The 22,292-nt window shown below is 40.2% G+C and overlaps 1 protein-coding gene across 1 annotated transcript in view; it reads left to right on the top strand.

Annotated features, from left to right (window-relative positions):
• The window catches only part of Suclg2 (succinate-CoA ligase GDP-forming subunit beta), a 256,926-nt gene that overhangs the window by 148,503 nt on the left and 86,131 nt on the right, over positions 1-22,292 (top strand). Inside the window, exons 8-9 of the mRNA XM_041639888.1 lie at positions 7,238-7,399; positions 10,470-10,612. Of these exons, the coding sequence (XP_041495822.1) occupies positions 7,238-7,399; positions 10,470-10,612 (305 nt within the window). The remainder of the gene's footprint in view (positions 1-7,237; positions 7,400-10,469; positions 10,613-22,292) is intronic.

Raw genomic sequence — 22,292 nt, 5'->3', positions numbered from 1 at the left:
TGGAATAGGATGACCGCTTTGCTTTCAGACTATTATATTCACCCTTATGATCTGGCTGTAGGGGGAGGGGACTACCCGGGGACCTTCCCTTGGAAGGCGTTCACAAACTTTATGAAAGCTAAAGTTTGCTTTTTAATTAATAAGAGCGAAAAAAAATCCATGAATGTTTTTAAGGAATCATCACAAACCACATTTTGTATGTACCATTCATTAAAGCACAAAGTCTCTTACATGATATTTTTAAGACCAGAATTATCTTTAGCTATTAATTTGTTCATTGTACCATAAAAGATTGGCTATTGAAATATAATCACAATTAAGTGAGAGTGTTGGTTTATAACTCTAATGAGCAGTAGTCAAATTAAACCCAATTAGGAAATGGTGATTAATGACTGACTATGTAAGTTGGGTCTTCATCATTATCACAGTCCCTCACAACAGTCCTCTATGTAGGAGCTATATGTGCAGTCATTGAGATCTTAGCAATGTTGATAATATTTATAAAAAAATAAAGGTGTGTACCACCAAAAAAAAAAAAAGAAAAGGAAAAAAAAAGCTATGTATCACATGGACACTTGGACTATCTCTGTGTTGGAGACTTTCCTTCTTGTCCTATTGCTTGCTAAGGAACATTTTTTTTTTAAATTCACTTTATTGTTCATATCTTTCCACAACATCCTGTTGTATGAAAAGCACTGGTGTCATTAACATCAAAGCTGCTGAGTTGCCCTGGGAAAGTTTGACATGGAGGAATTAGTCTAAGAACAATTCAGTCCAGTGTGCTTAACAGTCTCCTTCAGAGGGTGCTGGGACACTGAGTTTCCCGAGCTTTAATGACTCTTTGCTAGGAATAGAATGGTTTCTAGTGACCTACAAAAACCTTTTAACCTTGGCTTAGTTGTTCTTTACCAGCTCCTGCATGGGTTACTTTTACTCACTTAGCAGGGGACTTGAAAGTGTGGATTGGCTTGTGCTCCGCAAAGAATGAGGCTTCTTTTATTATCCACGGAGCCCAAATTCATTCACCTAGCTGGAGGAATCAAATAGCCATGCTTTCTCTGAGTTGTTCTAACTCAGCCAGACTCTCTGTGCTGGCAGCAAAGATGATGCCCAGTGTTTACTCTGTCCTGCCAGCAGCCATAGAAAACCCTTCACCTGGTTCTCATTAGCCTTGTTTAGTCACAGGTCCAGCCTAGGCCAGTCACTGGTCAGTGCTCACATGGTTTAGGAGAAAGGTCATTCAGTTTCTTTTGAAAAACAGAACAATAAGGTGAAAACACCTCTACGGGAATGGCTCAGCCTTTATTGAAACAAAATTAAATTGTTGCTTCTGTAGTTAAATCAACTTCTTTCTTCCCTGATTTAATTGTAGTACCAAATTAATTCAGTAAATCTGTAGCCACATGAGAACAATTTTTTCTTACAGATTTATGTAACTGGCTGTCTCTCCATTTCTTTCATTTTACAAAGTCACTCTGGGATTCTGCATCATGTTTTATGCCTCCCCCCCCCCCCCCACCACCACCACCATCTATGATCACACAGCAGTTACTGTTTGGGGGTCCTTCAACAAGACAACCATATCTCTTGCCAGCAGATGTTTGTCAGAAAGTTGTCACAGCTTGGCAATGTTGATTTTGACACCTGCTTGGTAAGTGTAGGGAGGTTGGTTAGCCATTCTACGGTGCATGGCATGGTCTCCACCAATATGCTGCCAGTCAGCTCCATCTGGAGTTGCCTCCACTGACTGAACTAAGGAAGTGAGAACCCCTTAGAACTGTGACTGTGTGGTCCAGATTCCTTGAGAATTCTTCCTGCTAACAAGTGCCCATGTTGTTAGTGGGTATCTTCTGTTTCTCTCATTTTACACAAGACTCTCTTTTCATGATCCTTTCCGGTTCTACACTCCCCTCACCCCATCTTGCCTCCTAGCTATTTTCTCTTCATAGCAACTGGAGAAAAGTTCTAAAAAGTATACAACTCTCATAGCATCAATATTTAATGGAAAGCAGGGCTCCTTTTAAAGCATCAGCATTTTAAAGGTGGCTTGGCAAGGCACATTTGAATAGCACATTGTGGTTATTTATCACAAATCAACCACAGCACATTGCTTCAAGACAGATTATTTTCCAAACTAATTATGACAGTCGTACGTCCTGCTGTTTTTCTGTTCCTTTTATGTGTATGTCTCCCTTCTGAAATGCGTTTTTTTCTTTTGTTTAAGTCAGTGACACATTGTTCTGTTGAAACTCTGGGGTCAGAGGCCTCTCACTGCCAGTCATGCTCTCCATCAACGTGGCTGAATTAGCAGCTTGCAAAATCTCACAGCACTCAACAAAACAGCACAAACACCCTATGAATATAAGTACCTTGGCTTTCTTTGATATTTGTTCAGAAGGAAAATTCATTTGTATAATCTATCAACCATGTAACAATATGTCTTTGATGGTGGAAATTGTTTTATAAATATTAATAGGTATGTTTTTTTCTCCTTCTTTGTACACAGACTGACTTTTTTTCCAAGATGAATTTTCTATAGAATTGAGGTTTTGCGTATGTGACACTGAAATTCTTAATGTCTGAGCCTAACTCCATACCTCTACAAACACATTTTATCATAGTTGTTTGTTGTCTTATTAAGCGAGAAAGCTAAGGATTGAGCAAGCAGGGCAAGTTGATTTTATGGGTCTGCTGTTGCCATAGACATGCACCCACCTGTCACACAGCAGCTCTGCATGTACACTTGGAAGAGCATCAGCAGGGAAGTCATCACGTAAGAGTCCATCAGTACCCAGGGCTTAATCTCGTCTTTATGTGCAGTTTTTATTGTGTTCGTTCTTTTTCTTTCTTCTTGATAGTAATACATACTTAAGCTAAGTATGTTTTTGACTGTGTAAGAATATTACGGATGTAGGCATTTTCTAGTCTGTTGAAGCAAGATATAGTTGTGCTGAGAGGTGTATTTAAGTAGGGATTGCTATAAAGTCAGTAAACCTATGGGGCTTTGTGGACCTTGTGGTCTGTACTGCAGTTGCCACTTTGGCTTTTGTCCTGTGAAGAAGCCTTGGACAATATGTAAGTGTATGTATATATGTACATACAAATCATACAAAATGAACAGGTGATGAGCTGGCTTTAGAGACATTTGCCACCCCTGATGCAGATCCTCATATGAAACTCTAAGCATCTTTAGCCACCATATGCAAAAATTTATAATTTGAGGGTCATCAAAAGCCTCAAGTCCTTCAGCTAAAACTTGCATGCCATGACAGTTACACTGTTAAAAATGCTAGTCATTAAGAAGCTTGCTTTGAGACAGTTGTTCTGTGTCCAGATGAGTGTACAGCAGGGAGCCTGTACTCACTTCACCTCCAGGAGACTTTCACTTATGTCTACTCTAAATAGAAGTGTAGGGCTATTAAAGGAATGAGACAGGCTATAGTAATTTCTAGAGATAAGAAGAGAGTTCTCTAAACTGAACTACAATAATGGGAAGTTGTAGGCATGCAGCAGTCTACATTGGTGATTGCATTCCCTGTGAGGATGGCTGTCATGCATGGTTTCTCCAGCCAACACCAAACAGTACCAACAACTCTGATCCTGTTTATAGACGAGGGCTCTGAGCTTCAGAGAAATCATGTAACCAGAACTAGCTGCTTGGGCAATTCAGCACTATATCTGTGTCCTTGTTTTTCTATTACTAGACTTCAGCACAGACCACTTCTGTGACCATTTCTCTGGCACCAGCTAGGTATCCTGTAATTCAGTTTAGTTCTGACACTATGCCTATAGTGAAATCAGAGTCACATATTAAGAGTTCTATCTCACAAGACTGATGCCCTCCGTTGATGTCAGTCACAAGTCTATTTTGGACACCTTTTTTTTTTTTGTTTTTGTTTTTTTGTGAGTTTTTTTTTTTTTGTTTGTTTGTTTGGTTTTGGTTTTTTTGTTTTTTTTTTTTTTGTTTTTTTTGTTTTTTTTTGAGACAGGGTTTCGCTGTAGTTTTGGAGCCTGTCCTGGAACTGGCTCTTGTAGAACAGGCTGACCTCGAACTCACAGAGATCTGTCTGCTTATGCCTCCCGAGTGCTAGGATTAAAGGCTTGCACCACCACCACCTGGCCTTATTTTGGACATTTTGACCAGCCAATTTACTGCAGTGTTCTCACAACCTGCTTTTCAGTTCTGGTCATTTGTTACAATGTCTCATTACATTCTGGGAAACACTTTCTACTGTTGTCAGATACAAAGAAAATGCTAAACTATTTTCAGGATATTCCCAGAAGGGTAGAGTTCTGTATCAGGAGACAGAGCCAAAGGCCAAGTATTAGAATCAGAAGATGCACCCAATAGCTCCATTGCATAGAAAGTTTACAAGGGTTTTAGTACCTCTGTGCCAGAAATGGGGTTTGAAAACAGCTATCTTTTCTATTTGAACCCTACACACACACACACACACACACACACACACACACACACACTTTATAACGCTGGATCACCATCTATATTGTGAAGCTTTTAAAGGTTCTGACTCTGGGGACACGGAGCATAACTGACAGAATAGTTCCGTAGGATATTTGAAGGCTTTATCCACAGCAGTTTTCCTGCCTGCTTCCTTGTCTAACTTGGTGTGAAGAATCACTGCCACAGCACAACCAACTGGTCAACCACACCTTACCCCAAGGATGGCCAGACATCACCAGAAAAATACCTCCTTCCTTTTTCAAGTTACTTGCATTAAGCATATTGTCATAGTCATATAGAACTAACTGAACAGACCAAAGTATATGAGACAGACAGACAAGAGAGAGACTGAGGCACTGAGACCTTTATGTTGTACATGGGTAGGCCGCACTGGCCTTGAACTTGAAATCCTGCTAACTCGGCCTAAGAGCTGAGTTTAGTGTGTCCCACCAGGCCTACCTACAGGTATGCCTTTTTAGCTAACTGTGCTTACTTAACTTTACAGTTGAGCAGTATTTTTAGCTTCTCAAAGCTCTTGGATCTACACGCATTGATCTGTTACCAGACAGGGAGCAACTGGCCAAGGGCCACTGTGGGTGCTGCTCTGTGGTCCCACAGTCCTTCTTTTCAAGCCCTGGGTTCCATGTTGGGTTTTCAAGCTGGTCATCGAACAGCAAGCCCCTTTCTGCACTTGGTATGTGCCTCATAAAATAAGACCTTCTGAAAATCTGGCTTTGCAGGCATTTGGTTGGGACTGCCTTCTGAACTTTACATGCATCTCCATTAATTATCTTTTCTCTGGAGCAGCTTGCAACTGTATTCTTTGAATTAAGGGGCAAAGTTTAGCTTGGAACTATTTTGATTTACTGGTTTATTGATCTTGACCAAGAATTCTTTTATTTTGCAAGTCTTCACTTAGAAAGTCAATTTGATAGCCTTTGCCCATTCATTTTGAAGGTGTCACTTACAAGTAATCTCGCCAGTGAGTAATGGGGGAGCTAAAATTACTAATAAATTAATTAGAATGTATTTATAAACCCAGTGGAAAGCCAAGAATGAAGTTGCTTGTCTATTGATTATTATACTGGTCATTAGCTGCTGAGAAAGCGCCTGTGCAGGGACCACAGAACAGTGGCCAGTTCCTTTGTAATTACAGGATTCCTTCATTACAGCACACTATTGTGGAAAGTAATTACTCATTCACTTCATGTATTTATTGTGTGTGGGCAGTGGCTGGACATTTGTGTCAAAACTAGGGACCTAAACAGGTGTCAGCTTTCATGTAAGATTTTATTTTGTCAGTCAGTACTCGTTTATGTCAATTTTGACCTGTTCATTTTTCTTCCAAGTCTTCCTGAATGTAAATCTACCAGTTCTGCATGGACCTGCTCCAAGTGCTTACATCATGTGCCAGAGAACCTACAAGAAATCTCCCTGGTGCCTATGAGTTCAGGGTGCCATAACGCATCAGTTTTCTTTTTTTAGGAAGCAAGTAGAGTTAGCTGGCCAAGGCCGTTGCTTTTCTGAGAAGTACTGGGAAATGATGACTCCCATTTCACAAGTGAAGTACTCAATAAAACTCAAGGAAACGGCACAACATCTTAAATGTTTGACCAAAGACATCTGCTTGTTAATATCTCAGATGCAACTGGAGAATGCCACCATGGCACAGTGGCACAGAACACAAAAGTTTCTGATGCAAGGGAGTAAACATGCTGAGTCCAGATACCACAGATGCTGTCCTCTTTCCCAAAGTCACCCCCTAAGTGTCCTGTTTGTAGTCCTTGTAATCAAAGATGCTCTGTGGCTTTTGCTGGGCACACACTGCTTGGAGGTACTACGTGGAGGTTCGCCTCTAGCAGAGGATGGAGACGGTAGTGCCGGAGATGTCTGGTGTCTTAGTGTTGGCAGACCCACTATGCCATAAAAGACATGGTTAAGTAAGGCTATAGACTGGAGATTGCTTTCCCTATTCTTTACAAGTGAGGAAACCAAAGGCCATGATGAATTGAGGCCATGTTAACAAGGGTACAGAGTTAGTAATGTCTGCTTGAAGTGGTTCAAGGTACAGATTTCAAGTTGTCTCACCCCAAAAAAGCTAAAAGGAAAGAAAGAAAGCGTCTGTCAAGGGACAGATAGGTAAATTTGTTTCCTACAGTTGTCATTTTAAAATGCATTTGCATGTCAATACATCATGTTGTATACCTTAAATATTTTTAATTCTAATTAATATTGAGAGGTGGAAGGTTAGGAATCAAATACTATAGTATATATGCAACTCAACATTATCTTTCATTAAGGCCAGAAGTGCGAAGAGAGAGTAGTAAGAGGGTACTGCTAAAATACAAATTTTACATAGGATGTCAGGGGACAAAGGACAAAAAAGAATTGGTATAATTACTGTGTTTTGTTTTTGTGTAAAAGGAAAAGGTAATGCTCACCTGCCAACTAACTACAAGTGATGCAGTTATAACCGTGACTTCAGGGTAGAGGTGTATCAGCTTGTAGCTTTAAGTGGGTGCTGGTGACCTTTGTTGTTGTATTACTGAGTAGACATTGACTGGTGTGGATTACTGTTGCCATCGCTAGAATGCAAGTCCTCTCAGAACAGGGGCCCTGTCCTTTTGTCCTAAAGGCCAAGGAAGCAATGGCGGCTTCCCTGGTTATAGTGTGAGAGAATTAGAATGCCTGCCTTCTTCTCTTCTGTGCCTGCTGGACAGAACTCAGGTTATAGACTACTGAGACTCAGGTGTGGCCTCTTTTCTCTTTATGCAGTTGTCTGTTTTGATGCCAAGATAAACTTTGATGACAATGCTGAATTCCGACAAAAGGACATATTTGCTATGGATGACAAATCAGAAAATGAGCCCATTGAAAATGAAGCTGCCAGATACGATCTTAAGTACATAGGACTAGACGGGAACATTGCCTGCTTCGGTAAGTACTGATGCCAAGTCTGGAATTTTATAGGATTTCTGAAATGCTGTGAAAATAGGTGTTTTCTTATATTGTCAGGTGAAAGCAGAGTCGGCTCTCCAAATCCACTTTGAATGGCGGTTCCTGGTTTAAAGCAGTTTCTCAGCCCTAGCACTGCTGAGCTTTTGGACTGGATACTCTTTTGTTCTTAGGGATCTAGATAGGATATGAGGTTCAATAGTGTTCCTCTCCTCTAGAGATCGTTAAAGTTGTGAAAAAGAAAGAAACAAGGAAAGTGCCCAGATGTTTCCAGGTGTCTATGTGTACAGCAGAACTACAAAATAGAACTGCTAAGTGGCTGGAGAGATGGCTACCTGGTAAGTGCCTGCTGTGCAAACATGAAATCTGAGCTTGGATCCATGGCACCACCTAAAAACTGAGCATGTTGATATGGTGATATTTTCAGTTCTATAGAGGTAGAAGATAGTTGGATTGAGGGGACTTGGTCCTGCAAGTCTGGCCTATTGGTGGCCTCTAGATTTACTGAGAGACCTGTCTTAAAAAATGAAATGGGCAATCAGCAGAGCAACACACCCAGTAGCAACCTCTGGCCTCCAAACACATGTACACATGCCCATGTATATATACATACTAAAAGAACCATGGATCTCAACTTTGTTTAATAAAACTCCCAGCTTTCTCTAAACATTCAACATCATATGCCAGGAACTGTAGAGAGCTGGGCTCTGGGCGAAGCTATTCTTTCAGAGTATTCTCCTGTGCTTTCTGTGTCTGTGATGAAACAGTCTGACTAAAGAAACTTAGGGGTAGACAGTTTATTTAGCATAGAGACCACAGTCCATCATTGAAGAAAGAGAGAGCAGGAACTTGAGGCAGAAACCATATTTGCAAGCTCAGTTGCTAGCTCATTACTCCCTTATACAGGCCAGGGCCACCTGTTCAGGGAACGGTGCCACCCAAGGTGGACCCTCCTAACTCATCAGTCACACGCTTGCCCACCAGCCAATCTGACCTGGACAATCCCTCAGTTTAGACTCTTTTCTCAGGCGACTATAGGTTGTGTCAAGTTGACAGTTAAAGTTAACTAGGGCACAGAGGAAGGAGCAAAGGACATAAATTCTAATCATTTCGCTAACATTTCAGATGAAATGGTGACTACTTGCCAAAATGCTTAATTCATTATGCCAGTTTATTAATCAAACAACGGGCTCCATCATCGTCATCTAATTTAGTGAAAATGGCTTATGCAGCTGAGATTATAATGGGTCTATAGAGGCAATACAATTTCAGTTATTGTCCACGGCTTCTAGTGCTGTGATTTATTTGCTTCCAGCTTAATTGCGCACGACTGTGTTTCTGCTAGAAACAATTCATTGCACTAGAAACTGAGGTCTTCATTTTAATGGAATTAAAATAAAAAAGATTTGTTGCTCATTAAACAACAGCATCATTATATTAAGAAGTGAAGAGACTTCAACAGTTCACTGTTCAATACAATGGGAAATGCATCTGATTACAATTGATACCTAAAGCTTCTGTTTTGTATGGGAGGCTCTCTGAATGATGCCGATCATTCACACCCTTCTGGCCACAATAAACTAATGTGCTCCAACATCTGTAGACATTTGGAAAGGGGAACAATGTAGGGGTGTGTTTACAACAAATTAAATACAGACGTTTCTGTATGAATGTGTCTCACAGACTCTCAGTAAAACACTTCACAATTCTTGAAACTCTTATTACACATACATTCTTTTTATGATGAACAAGGCATGCTTAATTTGCTGAGCTTGGGCCTTGGTACACATTAACCCACCCCAGGATACAGGTCCCCACTCCCTATTTTTATTTAGTGCCCTCGACTTTGATTAAGGTAATCTCAATTCACGGGGCTTCCTGGGACCATTGAAGGGTCAGAAAAGGTAAAGGGTGTTTTACCTTGAGTGGTTTGCTGAGTTGTGACATCCCCAATCCTTGCTACTCAAAGACAGTAATTCTCTATAATTAAACATAAGAAGCAAAAGAAATTGAATTGATCAATAAGAGTTAGCTCTGGAAAGCAGAAAATCAGTGCTAAAATGCCACTTCAGTTCTGAAAAGGCCCAGAAGTTGTCCTACCTTAATTCTAGTTTTAGTACTGTGTTAGTAGTTAACATCTTGTACTAAGTTTTGTTTTGTTTTTCTTTTTAAAATGATTTTTAATTTTATGTGTGTGTGCGTGCATACACACACAATGGCAAATGCTCCCCAGGGTTCAGAAGAGGGTATTAGATCCCTTGGAGCTTCAGTTTCAGGTGGTTGTGAACCTAGATGCTGGGAACTAAGTTTAGATCCTCTGGATGGGCAGTGCATACTCTTAACCACTGAGCCACCTCTCCAAACCCCTTACTTTTGCTTTTGAGACAGGGTTGAACTATGTGCCCATGTTGTCCTGGTACTTCTGTGTAGCTTGGGCTGGCTTGAATTCATGTGTGGCCTGCTTTAGCTCTCTGAGTTCCAGGATTCCCATTATGTGCCACCATGCCACTGCTTCTTACACTGTTTTCTGAAGAAGCATCAAGGGATGCTGGCTTTGACTTTGTTGTTGCTCCTTTGAGTAAATGTCGATGAAATCATCTAAAGATGCATGCCTACAGCAAGTGAAGAAAAGGCAGAATCCTGAGTAGTTGGGTTAATCACAAAACGGTCCATGCACATTCAAAGAGCATCTCCATAGGGACAAGCTAAGTGTCACACTTGACTTAATACATTTGAATAGCTCCTCACAGCTTTTATTCTTTTTGCCTATTCTCTTACAAGGAGCTTTCCAAAACCCACAGCCAAATTGGTTCCTCCAATTAATTGTTTCTTTGATTTGAATTGTTGATTCATCCTCTTCATTCCTATTTTCTTACTTATTCTTTGACTACATGCATTTTGATTGTTCACCATAAATGAGTATGAGTTTATGAGCTGCAATCAAGGCACGGATAGGCCTGGAAATGATAGGGCTCTCAATTGGCTCTGAGTGTTGCACACCATTCTCCATGCTGATTGGTCTATCCTACATCATGTGCTATTTGCATTTCAGTGAATGGGGCTGGATTAGCTATGGCTACTTGTGACATCATTTTCCTGAATGGAGGGAAGCCAGCTAACTTCTTGGACCTTGGAGGTGGTGTAAAAGAAGCCCAAGTCTATCAGGCATTCAAACTGCTCACGTCTGATCCCAAGGTAACTCCTCTTTAGCAGGTGTATGGTACAGTATTTGACCTTTGGCCTCCAGGTGATGCAGCTTGGCACTTGCTGCTAAGCATGAAGAAACCAGCATGTATTTTGCAGCCTCAGGTACAAATTGTGCTGTCTGTTCACTGCAGTGCACGATAATTTGTCTTTTGTTTGGTTAACGAGTTATAAGAAGCTCCTGGATCTTTTTTTAGAAACTATGTCTAAAAGTCATGGGAAGTGGAACAGAACACAAAAGGCAGTGTGTCAAGCAACGATGTGCTGTTGATTGGTGTGCATTTGGGTAATTGACACCAAACCATTAATTAGTCCTCTGTTTACGTGATGTAGGACTCAGCCTCGCATTCCTTTGTAATGATCTTGAAGATATTACCAGAGTACTAGAAATTTGTTGAATTATACGATCACACATCACAGTATATAATGTATGGAAGAAATAATAGCCTTACTGTTTCTGCATGTGGTTTAATCTCAATCCTTTATTATGACAGTTTGTAACATACAGATTAAATAGTAAATGACTGAATGTAGCTTTCTAGATTCTGTTGTTGATTTGTGTAAATCTTTTCTTTTTAATTTGAGTGTAGTGGACTGGAATGTAGTCCAGCTAGGGTATTGCAGGCATTTAATGAATTCTTGGTCAGTTCATTGCTTTGCTGTTATTGTGCTTTCTTGGTTATCGAGGGACAACTTTGACAAGGTTCACTTCTGACATAGGATGCCTTAGTTTTTTTTAAAGTTATACTTCTCATAGTTTTTCATTCTCTTAACTGGGCTTGGCGCTAACTCTATATTCCATAATCATTTGTATTAGACCTCATTCAAGTAGTGTTATCTCAATCTTGTTAGAGTATTTAATATATTTTGTTGGTTACTAAATTATTTCAAAACTTGAAAATTTAGATCATCACTCAGAAAAAATAATGAGAACAAAACCAGAGTTATCTCCCACCTCCACCAAGACCAGCATTACAGCTCGCTTCATGCGGATGCCTCTCATTAAGCAGTGTACTGGTAGTAGTCTGTTTGGCTTGTGCAGTTTGGTTCCATGTGTGCGGTATGCTTGTCAGTATTTCCTGTGCCTGATTGTTTTCCAAGCATGGTTTACCTTGTAACTCTTTTCTTCCCATTCACTAAACAAATGTTAATATGTCATTAGCTATAAGATGTACTCGGTTCGTCAATGTTGTCCAGGAATAGCAAAGCAATGCAATCTAAGCCACTCATCCATCAAAGCTATTTGGGGGTCACCAGAGGCTCTTGCATCCTCTGTTGTCTCGCACTTGCCTTCATACTTCCTTCTGAGGGAAGAATTATTTTCTTCCTAGAGATCCCCACATGAAGTGCACTCTGTAGGTCCCACTAACTTGTGACACATAGCACCTGGCTTCGTGACCCACAGGTATCAAAGGGCAATGGTTGGGATAAAACACTGATTAGTAGCATCTGTGAAATTCACTTATACTAAGGATAGAGAGTAGCCAAGGGTTAAATCTACCTGGACAAATATCAGGACTCTTCTTTGGAACTTTTTATTTATTTTTAATTTTATTTTTCCTGGGACAGGGTTTCACTATGTTGTCCTGGCTGTCCTGAAACTCACTATGTAGACCAGACTGGCCTTGAACTCACAGAAGTCCACCTGCCTCTGCTTCCTGAGTGCTGGGATTAAAGGCGTGCACCACACTGCCCTGATGAAATATCTTTTCTTAGTAGCTGCTCTTGAATTTTAACTTCATAAAAGTACTGGAATTTAAAAAAAAAATGACTTGCAAAGCCTTTTTTGTTTAAATAATCTCTTCAAAAAATTTAACTTTACCTTATGGAATATTTTTAAGTGCTTGGAGCGTTTCAACTTTTTTTGAGATTGGCTGTCATCCTGGGATGGATAAAGGGATGTGGGAGGTATTTTATTTTCCTCACACTATATCAGGAAAATGAATGCATAGCTCATCTCCCAGGACGTTTTTCCAAACCTTGAAATTCCTAAGCTGGTTCAAAAGCATGGAAATGTAACAGATGATTCCAATCCTGGCTTTGGTTCGTGCAAGTCAGAGAATGGCGAATCCAACAGAACACTGCACACGGAGACACAGAGCTGATTTGATTCAGCAAAGAAACAGCTTGTAGTTTGGCAGTGATTATTTCTAATAGAGCCCTGTCTATCTGCCTAAAGTAGTGCTTTCAAGGGCCCACAGGTAATTACTTCAAAGGATTGTCTTGTTAGATACAAGAATTAATCAGTTACATTCACAGAAACTCAGAATTACAAATGGCTTATTAGTGTTAAACCAAACCCACAGTCTTAACACCTGTGTATTTGTTGTAATAACGTAACTTTATTGGTAAAGTAATAATTACGGCATCATTCAAGAAAATAGGACAGATTCCCATGTTTTTATTCACAATGTTAGCCATAGCTCTGAACTTTACTTTTTTTTCTGGCTCGCCTAGGAAGCCCAAATGATTGTTTTTCATGTGTAAACATCTGCATAACAAATTGACATATTTGTTTATAGTATATGAGACAAAATTCCTCTACTGACCTGTCTAAACCAAAAGTCTTCAAGATAGCTCACCTATTCATTTGACCTCACATGAAATTTATTATCAGTATTTTATTATTCCTGTATTTTTCATCAGGGCCCATGTGGAAAGAAAGGCTGGAAGGTCCCAGTCTCATCTTCATTTTGACTTTCAGAGCTCTGAACAGCTTTTGTAAATCCAGGAGGACATATAATAGAAAGTGGAGCTTTGTTGTAATCTGTTAAGAATTTGGACACATTTCAAAGAAAAGTGCTATATAGAATGCTGTCCTTGGGTTTTTGTTTTTGTAAATTGTGCTTTGGCTTATATTTCTTTTCTTGAGTTTAGAATTCCAAATACAACATCTGGCCCATGTGAAGTATCTGGTGTAAATGAATAAAGCAAAGGCTGGTTGGCACAGTTTCATCAATAATCCTTGGCTAGCCTGCATTAACAGAGTCTGTTGCCCTCTGGGGCCTTCTTCTGAGAAGCCAGAGTAAGTGAACGGCATTTCTGAAGCACCTGGCTTGACTGGACCGTGCTTCCTGGTTTGGTACCAGCTTAAGAGCACCTCTTCCGGAGCCTTCAGCTGCCAGAAGGAAATGTGCTGCCCGGAAGCCAAAGCCTTGTGTGAGGAGAGAGCTTTCCTTCTGGGGCTCAGCAGCCAGGCTGCCAGTGCTTAACCCATCTTTATTGCTCTGGAAACTTGGGCATTTTATTCAACTTTGCTGTGCCTTAGTTTCTTCTCTTGTAGAATGCGCTCACTAAAGAGGGTTGCTGGTTATAAGAATTGAAGTACGTACATCATTCTCTTTTGAATGGGACTTCTTATTTGTTGGTATGTTTTAAGATATTTAAGGAAGGATAAGTATAGCCACCTCCTTGGGAAGAGGTAATTCTGCCTTGCATGTGCTCCTCAGGGAGGGGCTTTCTAGGAAGCCTTCTTGTTTATCTTCACCGTGCCTCTAAATTCACCATTTTAACCTCAACATTTGTTTTTGCTGAATAACACAAGTTTTAAACATATAGTTGGAAGAGTTATCACTGAGTATACCTAGGAAACTGCCAACCAAGTCAAGATATATCCCTCTGCTCCCTCCCATGTATACTACCCCCAAATCCTTCTAACCTTACCTTTTCCCGAAAGGCAACCACTGCCTTCCTATGTACTAATACAGGTTTGTGATGCCTGGTTTTGAACTCAGTGTATCTTATGCTGTGTGCCCCTGTTCTCCATCGTTCCTGTGTCTTCTGTGGGGCTACTGACAAGTTTTTTTTTTTCCGTTTCAAAAACCCTAGCATGTGTGCCGCAATACCCTGTTGGTTTATAAGTGATCGTTGAGTTTGAACACATTTCATGTATTTGTTGGTCATTGGGATATCTTCCAACTGTTTAAATCACTGTATCTATAAAGAAGCTGTGACAACGGCACATTAGTTCAGTTCATTTGTAAAGCTCAGTGGGAACTTGGGTCATTGTTTTAAATGTTCAGTTCTCTCATTTTATAACCTTCGATTTAGACTGAATGTCTTTAATGTAGAACTGAGAGCCCCCTGAACAGGTTCTTTCGTGCCCAGGCTTGCTGCATGTGCTGTTTTGAAACTGATAGTATGTTCACCACTCTGATTGGCAGTATGGACCTGGGAGAGTGGGGCCTAAAAATGAGGCAAACTAAAGTCTCATGCAATAGCCAACTTTATTCAGAGATGTAGACAATTTATACTCTGAGGGTTAAGTAGAGTCACCTAAGTAAAATATGGACACAAGGACAAGACACACATGGCAAAAACATGATTTTCCATAGACATATATAAAGGATATTTTAAACATATAGTTGAATATCATCAGCAAGCAATAATAAGTAATCTGAAGTCAACTCATTCCCACCAACTGTTCCTGGAAGGAGCATGAAAACACATTCCATGACCAAATTCCATGTTTTAAAGAAACTGAAGTCACAAGACTCTTTCCTTGCTTTCTTGGAGTTTTCTCACATGCTCTCAGAATCTCATGCCTCTGACCGTGATTGGACAGTGGGTAGAAATGCAGTGATTCTCTAATTGGACATCCAAGACAACAGTTTAATAAAAGAAGATTACGTTCATGATTGAAAGAATCATCTAATACTGTTTGCTATAGAATTGTGAAGAGGTTATCTCTATGAGTGCTGCGGTGTGTGCTTCAAGTTCTCCAGAATTGGAGACCAGAGAAGTAAAACCACATGCCCTTTTCCCATGACGTACCCGAATGACTTTTGGATTACTATCTGCTAAATAAAACATTTTAAAGTGTGGTACTTTTAGAGTATATTTAAAGACAAAGCGATACTATAGTTTTTTCTTAATTCATCTTTCAATCAGAGGGAGGGAGTTTGTTAAAAGGCAAATAAAATAAAATAAAATTTTAAAGCTTTAGTAGGACAAAAAGGAATCCCAAATCTGGCAGCTGGCTTGGTCCTGGGACTGCCATGCCATGAGGATTCTGAGGGTCAGGCTTTCTGAGGGCAACTCAGAAAATACAGCAAAGTGATTTGGCTGCCTGCCTGTAAGTCAGTATTATAAGTAATCATTTACTTGCAGGCCATTGTAGACAGATTGCCTGTCTACAAGTGAGCATTTCTTCCTTAGGTCACTGAAATTCTTGCAGGAGTTTGTTTTCTTGGGTAGTACCCATAACAGGGGCCCCGTACTCTTCCTTAAGAACTGTTTGGAAACAGTGTTTTCACGTGGACTGAAAAGGTTAAAGTATAGGCAGTCTTTCGTTTTTCTTTGTTTATTTTTAACTTTTACACAAACTTTTTTCTTCTGTGTATTCCCTGTATAAATGATGGGTTTGTGGGTGACATTCTCCTGTGTACGTATCCTGTGCTTTGATCTTATGTACCCTTATTTATCAGCTGCCATCTGTCCTCCCACTTTTCTCCTTATCTTCCCAGATAGCCCTCTATTTTCAAGACTTTTTTTTTAATTAGGTAGGGATTCCACGTATGAGAGAAAAAGTTTTATTTTTCTTTCAGAGTGTGACTTACCATTCATAACATGATAATTTCTATCCATTTTCCTTTTCCTGCAAATTACCTAAAATTTGAGTCTTTAGATGATAAAGTTCTATTGTTTACACCATGTATTCATACAGTCGTCTGTCAATGAACAGCTCTGCTACTTCCTTGCCTTGGCTATTTTACACAGTACTGTAGGAGGCGTGAGTGTGCAAATATCCCCATGATATGCTGAGTTAGAGTCCTTCCGGAATATAGCGAAGAGTGTTACTGGAAGGATGGTAAGTGGCTTTGTTCATCACAGGTTCCCAGAGTCAGGCAGCCATTCTTTATTTGATAGTCTGCCTGAGCATTTAGTCTAGGAAAGATGCTCGTGTGCTTCTCAATCTAACGCCCATTATCTACTCTCCTCTTCTTTGTACTTAGATAATCCACTTATTAAAGTATAATTGTAGGGACTGGAAAGATAGCTCAGTGGTTAAAAGGACAAGCTGCTCTCCCAGATGACCTAGGTTTGATTTTACACACCAACATATTACCTTACAACCCTTTGTAACTCCAGTTCCAGGGGATCTGATACCCTTTTCTGGCCTCTGTAAGCACCAGGCAAATACATGGTGCATAGACATGCATGGAGACAAAATACCTATACACATTAAAATAAAAAATAAGTGCAAGCCAATTTTCACTTTTAACTGAAACATAGAAATTATATCTATTTATAGGTATTTGACTGTTCAGTCCACACATGCAGTATGTAAGGAATACTGCATAGAATAGTTTGTTTTATTGAATCATTTTTTTTTCCAAAAATGGAAAACATTCTGCCCTGGATTCTCTTCTCTGTCCCTTGCTGACACTGACTTTTCTGCTGTCTTGAATGCCTTTATGTTTATTTTACATTTCTTTTCCTGACCAAATCAAGTTTCTGAACAGACCCCTCCCTCCACACCGCCTCAGGCTCATTCTATATTACCTGATGTACTTTTCAGGGGTGTCTGTTAGCACTGCCATTGCAGGCCATTCTTAATGGGGCATTGTCTTTTTCTGTGTTTCTTGCTAAAGAGAAGGCTGTCCTGTCCTCTATGCTTCTTATAGTTCATATTTTATGTTACATGCTTATACTGCCTCGCCGACTCAGGCATACCTTTTGAAATCTTGTCATTAGTCCCAGCATGCTCAGTAATTACTCACCTTGTATGTAGAAGCCTTTACGCTGTTGCACAGAAAATAGACCGTTAATGAAATTATTATGTCAAATAGATTGGAAATGTATAATTATTAGAAGAGCTAAGGTTTTTTTTTGTCCCCGCCCCCCGCCCCTTGCACCAAGAGACTTGTTGAGTGCAACAACAATCAAATAATGGCCAGGAGTGGTGTCAAGACTGCTTGACTCTTCAGAATAATAACAATAATAATAATCTCATATGACAGGGAATCTAGAAGTGTCACCGTTATTGTAAGGTATTAGTCTAGAGTCTAAGAAGCTTGATAGATGAATCACTAAATGTGAAAAGCAGTCTTAAGAAAATAATTTCGGAAAAGCAGCTCTGGATAGATGTTATAATCTGGTGAGATGATCCCCGACAATGTGGAAAGCGAGATTACTCAACAGCCCCTTCCTTCCTTCTCAACACTTCCCCTGACTACTGCCAGGGAAGATCGTCTTGTGAGGGAGCAGCACGTCTGAATAGTTCTTCCTAAAAAATGGCCAGGCTCATCAGCGTTCTGAGTAGTCATGTCTCTGTTTAGGATGTCCCACACACAGTGTATCTTTTCCATAATTAGTAAGTTGGAAAAGCACAGGAAAGCATAAAAGTGGTATCTGGGCATGGTGGCATCCACCTGTAATCCTAGTACTTCAGAGGGAGAGTCAAGAATATAAAAAGTTCATGGCTAGCCTTAGCAACATGGCAAGTTCAACGCCAACCTGGCTTACAGGAGTTCCTGTCTTAAAATTAAATACATATATACATGTATATAGACTTTTTAAAAAATACGTAATATTTTTGATATACATGTAGTACTACAGTTGTCACTATTATACAGTCTGTTGCTTTTCAGTTTTTTATGTTTTTATTTGTCCGATAGTTGTCAATATTTTTAGTAGCTAACTGGTATCTGTGTAAATATAAAAGTTTATTTAGTTTGTCCTTTAGTTGGCATTCTGGATGCTTCGACCTTCTTTACATGCATAAGTATACATACAGCTCTGATTACTGATGAATTCCTATAAGGTTGAAGACAAGAATGAATATATATATATATATATATATATTCAATAATTTTACACTTACTGTTGAATTATGTTCATCTTAGTTGATAGACTCTGGGGCCTACTACCAACAAAAGGATGGCCCATTTCTCCTCATATTGGCCATTACTACTATGGTTCTTAACTAACGTGATTTTCTTTTATTCAGTATTTGCCTTGTCTGTGATGCACTTGTTTGTGGTTTTTACTGTTTATGCATAAGGGAACTCATTGTTAAGTCACCGCTCTACACAACAATTTTTAATACAAGGGTATATATTGAGATTAATAGAATGGGCCCTTGCATGCATGTTGAGACGTTTTTCTCTTCCTGTCTCTTGTTTTTTAACACAAAGATTTTATTAAGGGTTTAAATTTGTGAAGTTGAAATATGATGCTCTCCCACTCTCTTCTCTCAATAAGTTGACAAATCTCTGAACTGTATGAGTGTTATGATGATGGAGGAGGTCATCTGTCTATTTGTTACTTTCATTGGTTAATAAAGAAACTGCCTTGACCCTTTGATAGGACAGAAAATTAGGTAGGCGGAGTAAACAGAACAGAATGCTGGGAAGAAGGGAAGTGAGACAGATGCAATGGAGCCAGGTCAGACATGCTGAATCTTTCCCAGGAAGCCACCACCTCGTGGTGCTACACGGATTAATAGAAATGGGTCAATCAAAATGTGAGAGTTAGCCAGTAAGAGGCTAGATATAATGGGCCAGGCAGTGTTTAAAAGAATATAATTTGTGTGTTGTTATTTCGGGGCATAAGCTAGCCAGGTGGCCGGGAGCCAGGTGGCAGGAACGTGGCCCGCTGTTCCTTCTACATTGTGAATTAAAGTGGCATGACCCTCTAGCTTTAATAATGCTCTCCTTATTTCCAAGAAAGATCTTGTAACCAATGAAGGGGTTCCTGTGCCGGGCAGTGCAATGGGAACGCTGTTCCCAGCGTAGTTACCTTCAGTGCATGTGATTCCACATTTGGAACGGGTCTGATGCTAAATTTATAAGGGTGGTAGTTATGTATAATTCCACAACACCTTCAAAATTATATAGAAGTATATAGAGCAGTCAGAATGCTAGTCACTGATGCTAACTTTCCAACCAACGTCAAAGCAGACCTGCCTCTGCTTTCTTGCCTTTTTCTAAACGCCATACACAATGTCCTTTTCATAGTTAGTGTAGTGCCATGCTAATGGTTTGTTCTCTTTCTTTTTTTTTGTACTGGAGATTGAACCCAGGGTTATGCACGTGCCCATAATAACTTTACTACTGTGCTGGCCCCAGCCTTTTAGCTGTTTTTTTCTTCATGTTTGTAGGAGCTAATGTTGACCTCCAAATATCATGTTAAAGTGGGGTGTAGAGTCCCCCACTTTAACATAAGTTCAGTACTTGAATCAACAATACACCTGTTAATAAAAGTGACTTTAAATAAATCACATCTAAAACTAATTTGGACTGACCAGTTGACATATTGTGATCAGGGCCTCATTGATTTTATATATATATATATATATATATATATATATCTATCTATCACATCACTAACTTTTTATAAATTTACATTTCCTATTAAATATATACGATTTGAAGAATGTCCTTGACTTGATTCACATTACACAGCCAGCTACTCCTTGGTTGAGTTTTCTCCTGGTGTATTTGTTACATAGTAAGCACCCCTCAGGTTCTTTGTTGGTCTTCTTGACTGTCAACTTCCGTTAACATTAATGCATTCTGACTAGTATTGAAGGACTGTTATTTAGAAGATATTTAAAGAGGCTTGATATCAGAAAGCTTCTCAGGAAGAGGGCAGTAAAGTTAACCAAGTGAGGTGCTGTAAGTTGTGCTGTTGATATTTCTGATTAAATAACAGTGGAAGTAAACATAGCCGGGGCCACTCTCGTATTTTATGTGTTTATGACTCAAAATGGACTCCTAGCTTAGCTTCCTCAGTGAGCTTGGGGCTAATGGTGGCTTATTTGTAGTTGTAGTCTAGTCACTATGAGTTAATTGCCCAAGAACTCCTGATCCTGCTGCAGCCCCTGCCTGCCTTCTAGCTTGCCATGGTCCTTGTATCTATCTCCTCAGAGCCTTCATTTCAGTGCAAAGAGGGGAGGTGGAAAGAGAGTCCCCTTCACTCTTACCGCTTTCTTGCTAGGCTTTGAAATGACATTTTTGCTGACAAGAGTCAGGGAGTTTCTTTATGCATTTTCACCACTCATCCCAGGTGAACTTCTAAGTAGCTGTCTTTACTCTCTGTAGCCCGCAGTGACTGTCATCTGATGTTTATTTGTGCCTCTCTCTTTCCCACTGATGCTGATGATTCCCAGTTCTCCCCACTCAATTATCTCCTGTGCACTCACTTTCCTTTTTAGTTGACCTCTCCAGCTGTTTTTTTCAGTGGACTTTCCTTGGCTCCATGTGCTGTCAAGTTCTTCCCTGAATTTTCCTCTCTTTTCTTTCACTTTGTTCAGTCATATTTATGTATCCTAGTATCTCCTGCTCCTGTACGCATACATGGAACATGGTAAATTCCCCAAAAGGTCTTTTCAGAACCATTGGTATTGTCAGATCTCATTTCCGTATTGCCAAATCAGTCATCTAGCTAACTGTTGTCAGCACAATGGAAAGGCTAGTGTGGGCCACAAGTCTAGAACTAGACTCAGCCCAGCAGAGTTAAGGGTGGGAAGATGTCTTTACAGAGAGGATGGGATGACCTCCTGTCTAGTAACCAGAGACCATGTATGACAAGTGTTCAGGGGGGGACTGTGGAATCTGCAGGGGCAGATTGGTGGAGGCAGAATTGCCACGGACTGACTCTTTTGGAGATCGAAGTCCGAGGGAGAACAAGGGTGAAGGCTTAGGAGAACCCAGGATTCGGCGAATGACAGACAGACACGACTCTAATGAGATTTGAATCTGCTGCAATTTTACTAAAGTTCTAGCATCACTTTTAAGAGATTACAGAAGGAAGTTGGCAGACATAAAAGTTTCCATAGAAAAATGATTACAGGCAGTTGATTATTCTCAGCAAGTCTTGTGGTCAGGGCCAGGTGGGCAGAGCTTTTCTTTGAAATTTGTCTCACACCACTAACCAACTGCGCTTTCTCATGGCCCTAAATCATATCTGTCCTCAAGGTAACCAAGGTAACCCAAACACCATTCTTCAGGATTCCACCCCCAGAGTTTGTTTCAATATTGAATGTCTGACTTCATGTTATCAAGAAGAGCTTGCCTTTCTTTCCTATCGAAAATGTACCAGGGGTTTCTCATTCTGGCTAGCCTCTCCATAAATGGTAACTCATGCCATTCCAAACATTTTCCTTCATAATTCACCCATCTTCTACCAAATCTCCTATCATGAGCTCTTTCTGTTCTAGGGTATCTGTAAATTCCCCCAGAGAGCGAGCCAGAGTCTTAATCATAACATTAATGGTCTGAATCAAGGGAGGGAACTGATGCATCAGTTCCTCCATATTCAAGGAGCCATTGGGAATGTTTCCTGGTTCCTTGAACAGATTAAGTTTTTGTCAAGAGAAAAGTAGAACAGAAGAAAAGATAGCAGAGCCAATGCAAGAAACCATAGCCAGGAACAAAGTGAACGAGGACGTTGAGGCTAATCAGGCACCTCAACTCGAGCAGACTGCCAGGGAACCGCTGGGGGCCAAGCTCCAGGAAGCACGAGCCCCTCATTTTGAGACGGCCACTACCTGAGAGGCATTTTGTCACACAGGTGAGACAGCCGTGGATGTGGCACAGAATGGTGGAGGATGGTAGAAGACAAGCATGTAAGCATTGGAAGGAATCCCAGGCATGATTAGGGGTGATCTGAACAGGCAGCCAACACCACAACCTCCAGTCTGTACTGTAGGCCTCAAAATTGAAGC

This window comes from Microtus oregoni, unplaced genomic scaffold (assembly GCF_018167655.1).
Source record: "Microtus oregoni isolate MIOR12 unplaced genomic scaffold, Mior012 000002F_ref0000024, whole genome shotgun sequence".
Taxonomy (NCBI): domain Eukaryota; kingdom Metazoa; phylum Chordata; class Mammalia; order Rodentia; family Cricetidae; genus Microtus; species Microtus oregoni.
This window is presented reverse-complemented; position numbering and strand designations above follow the sequence as displayed.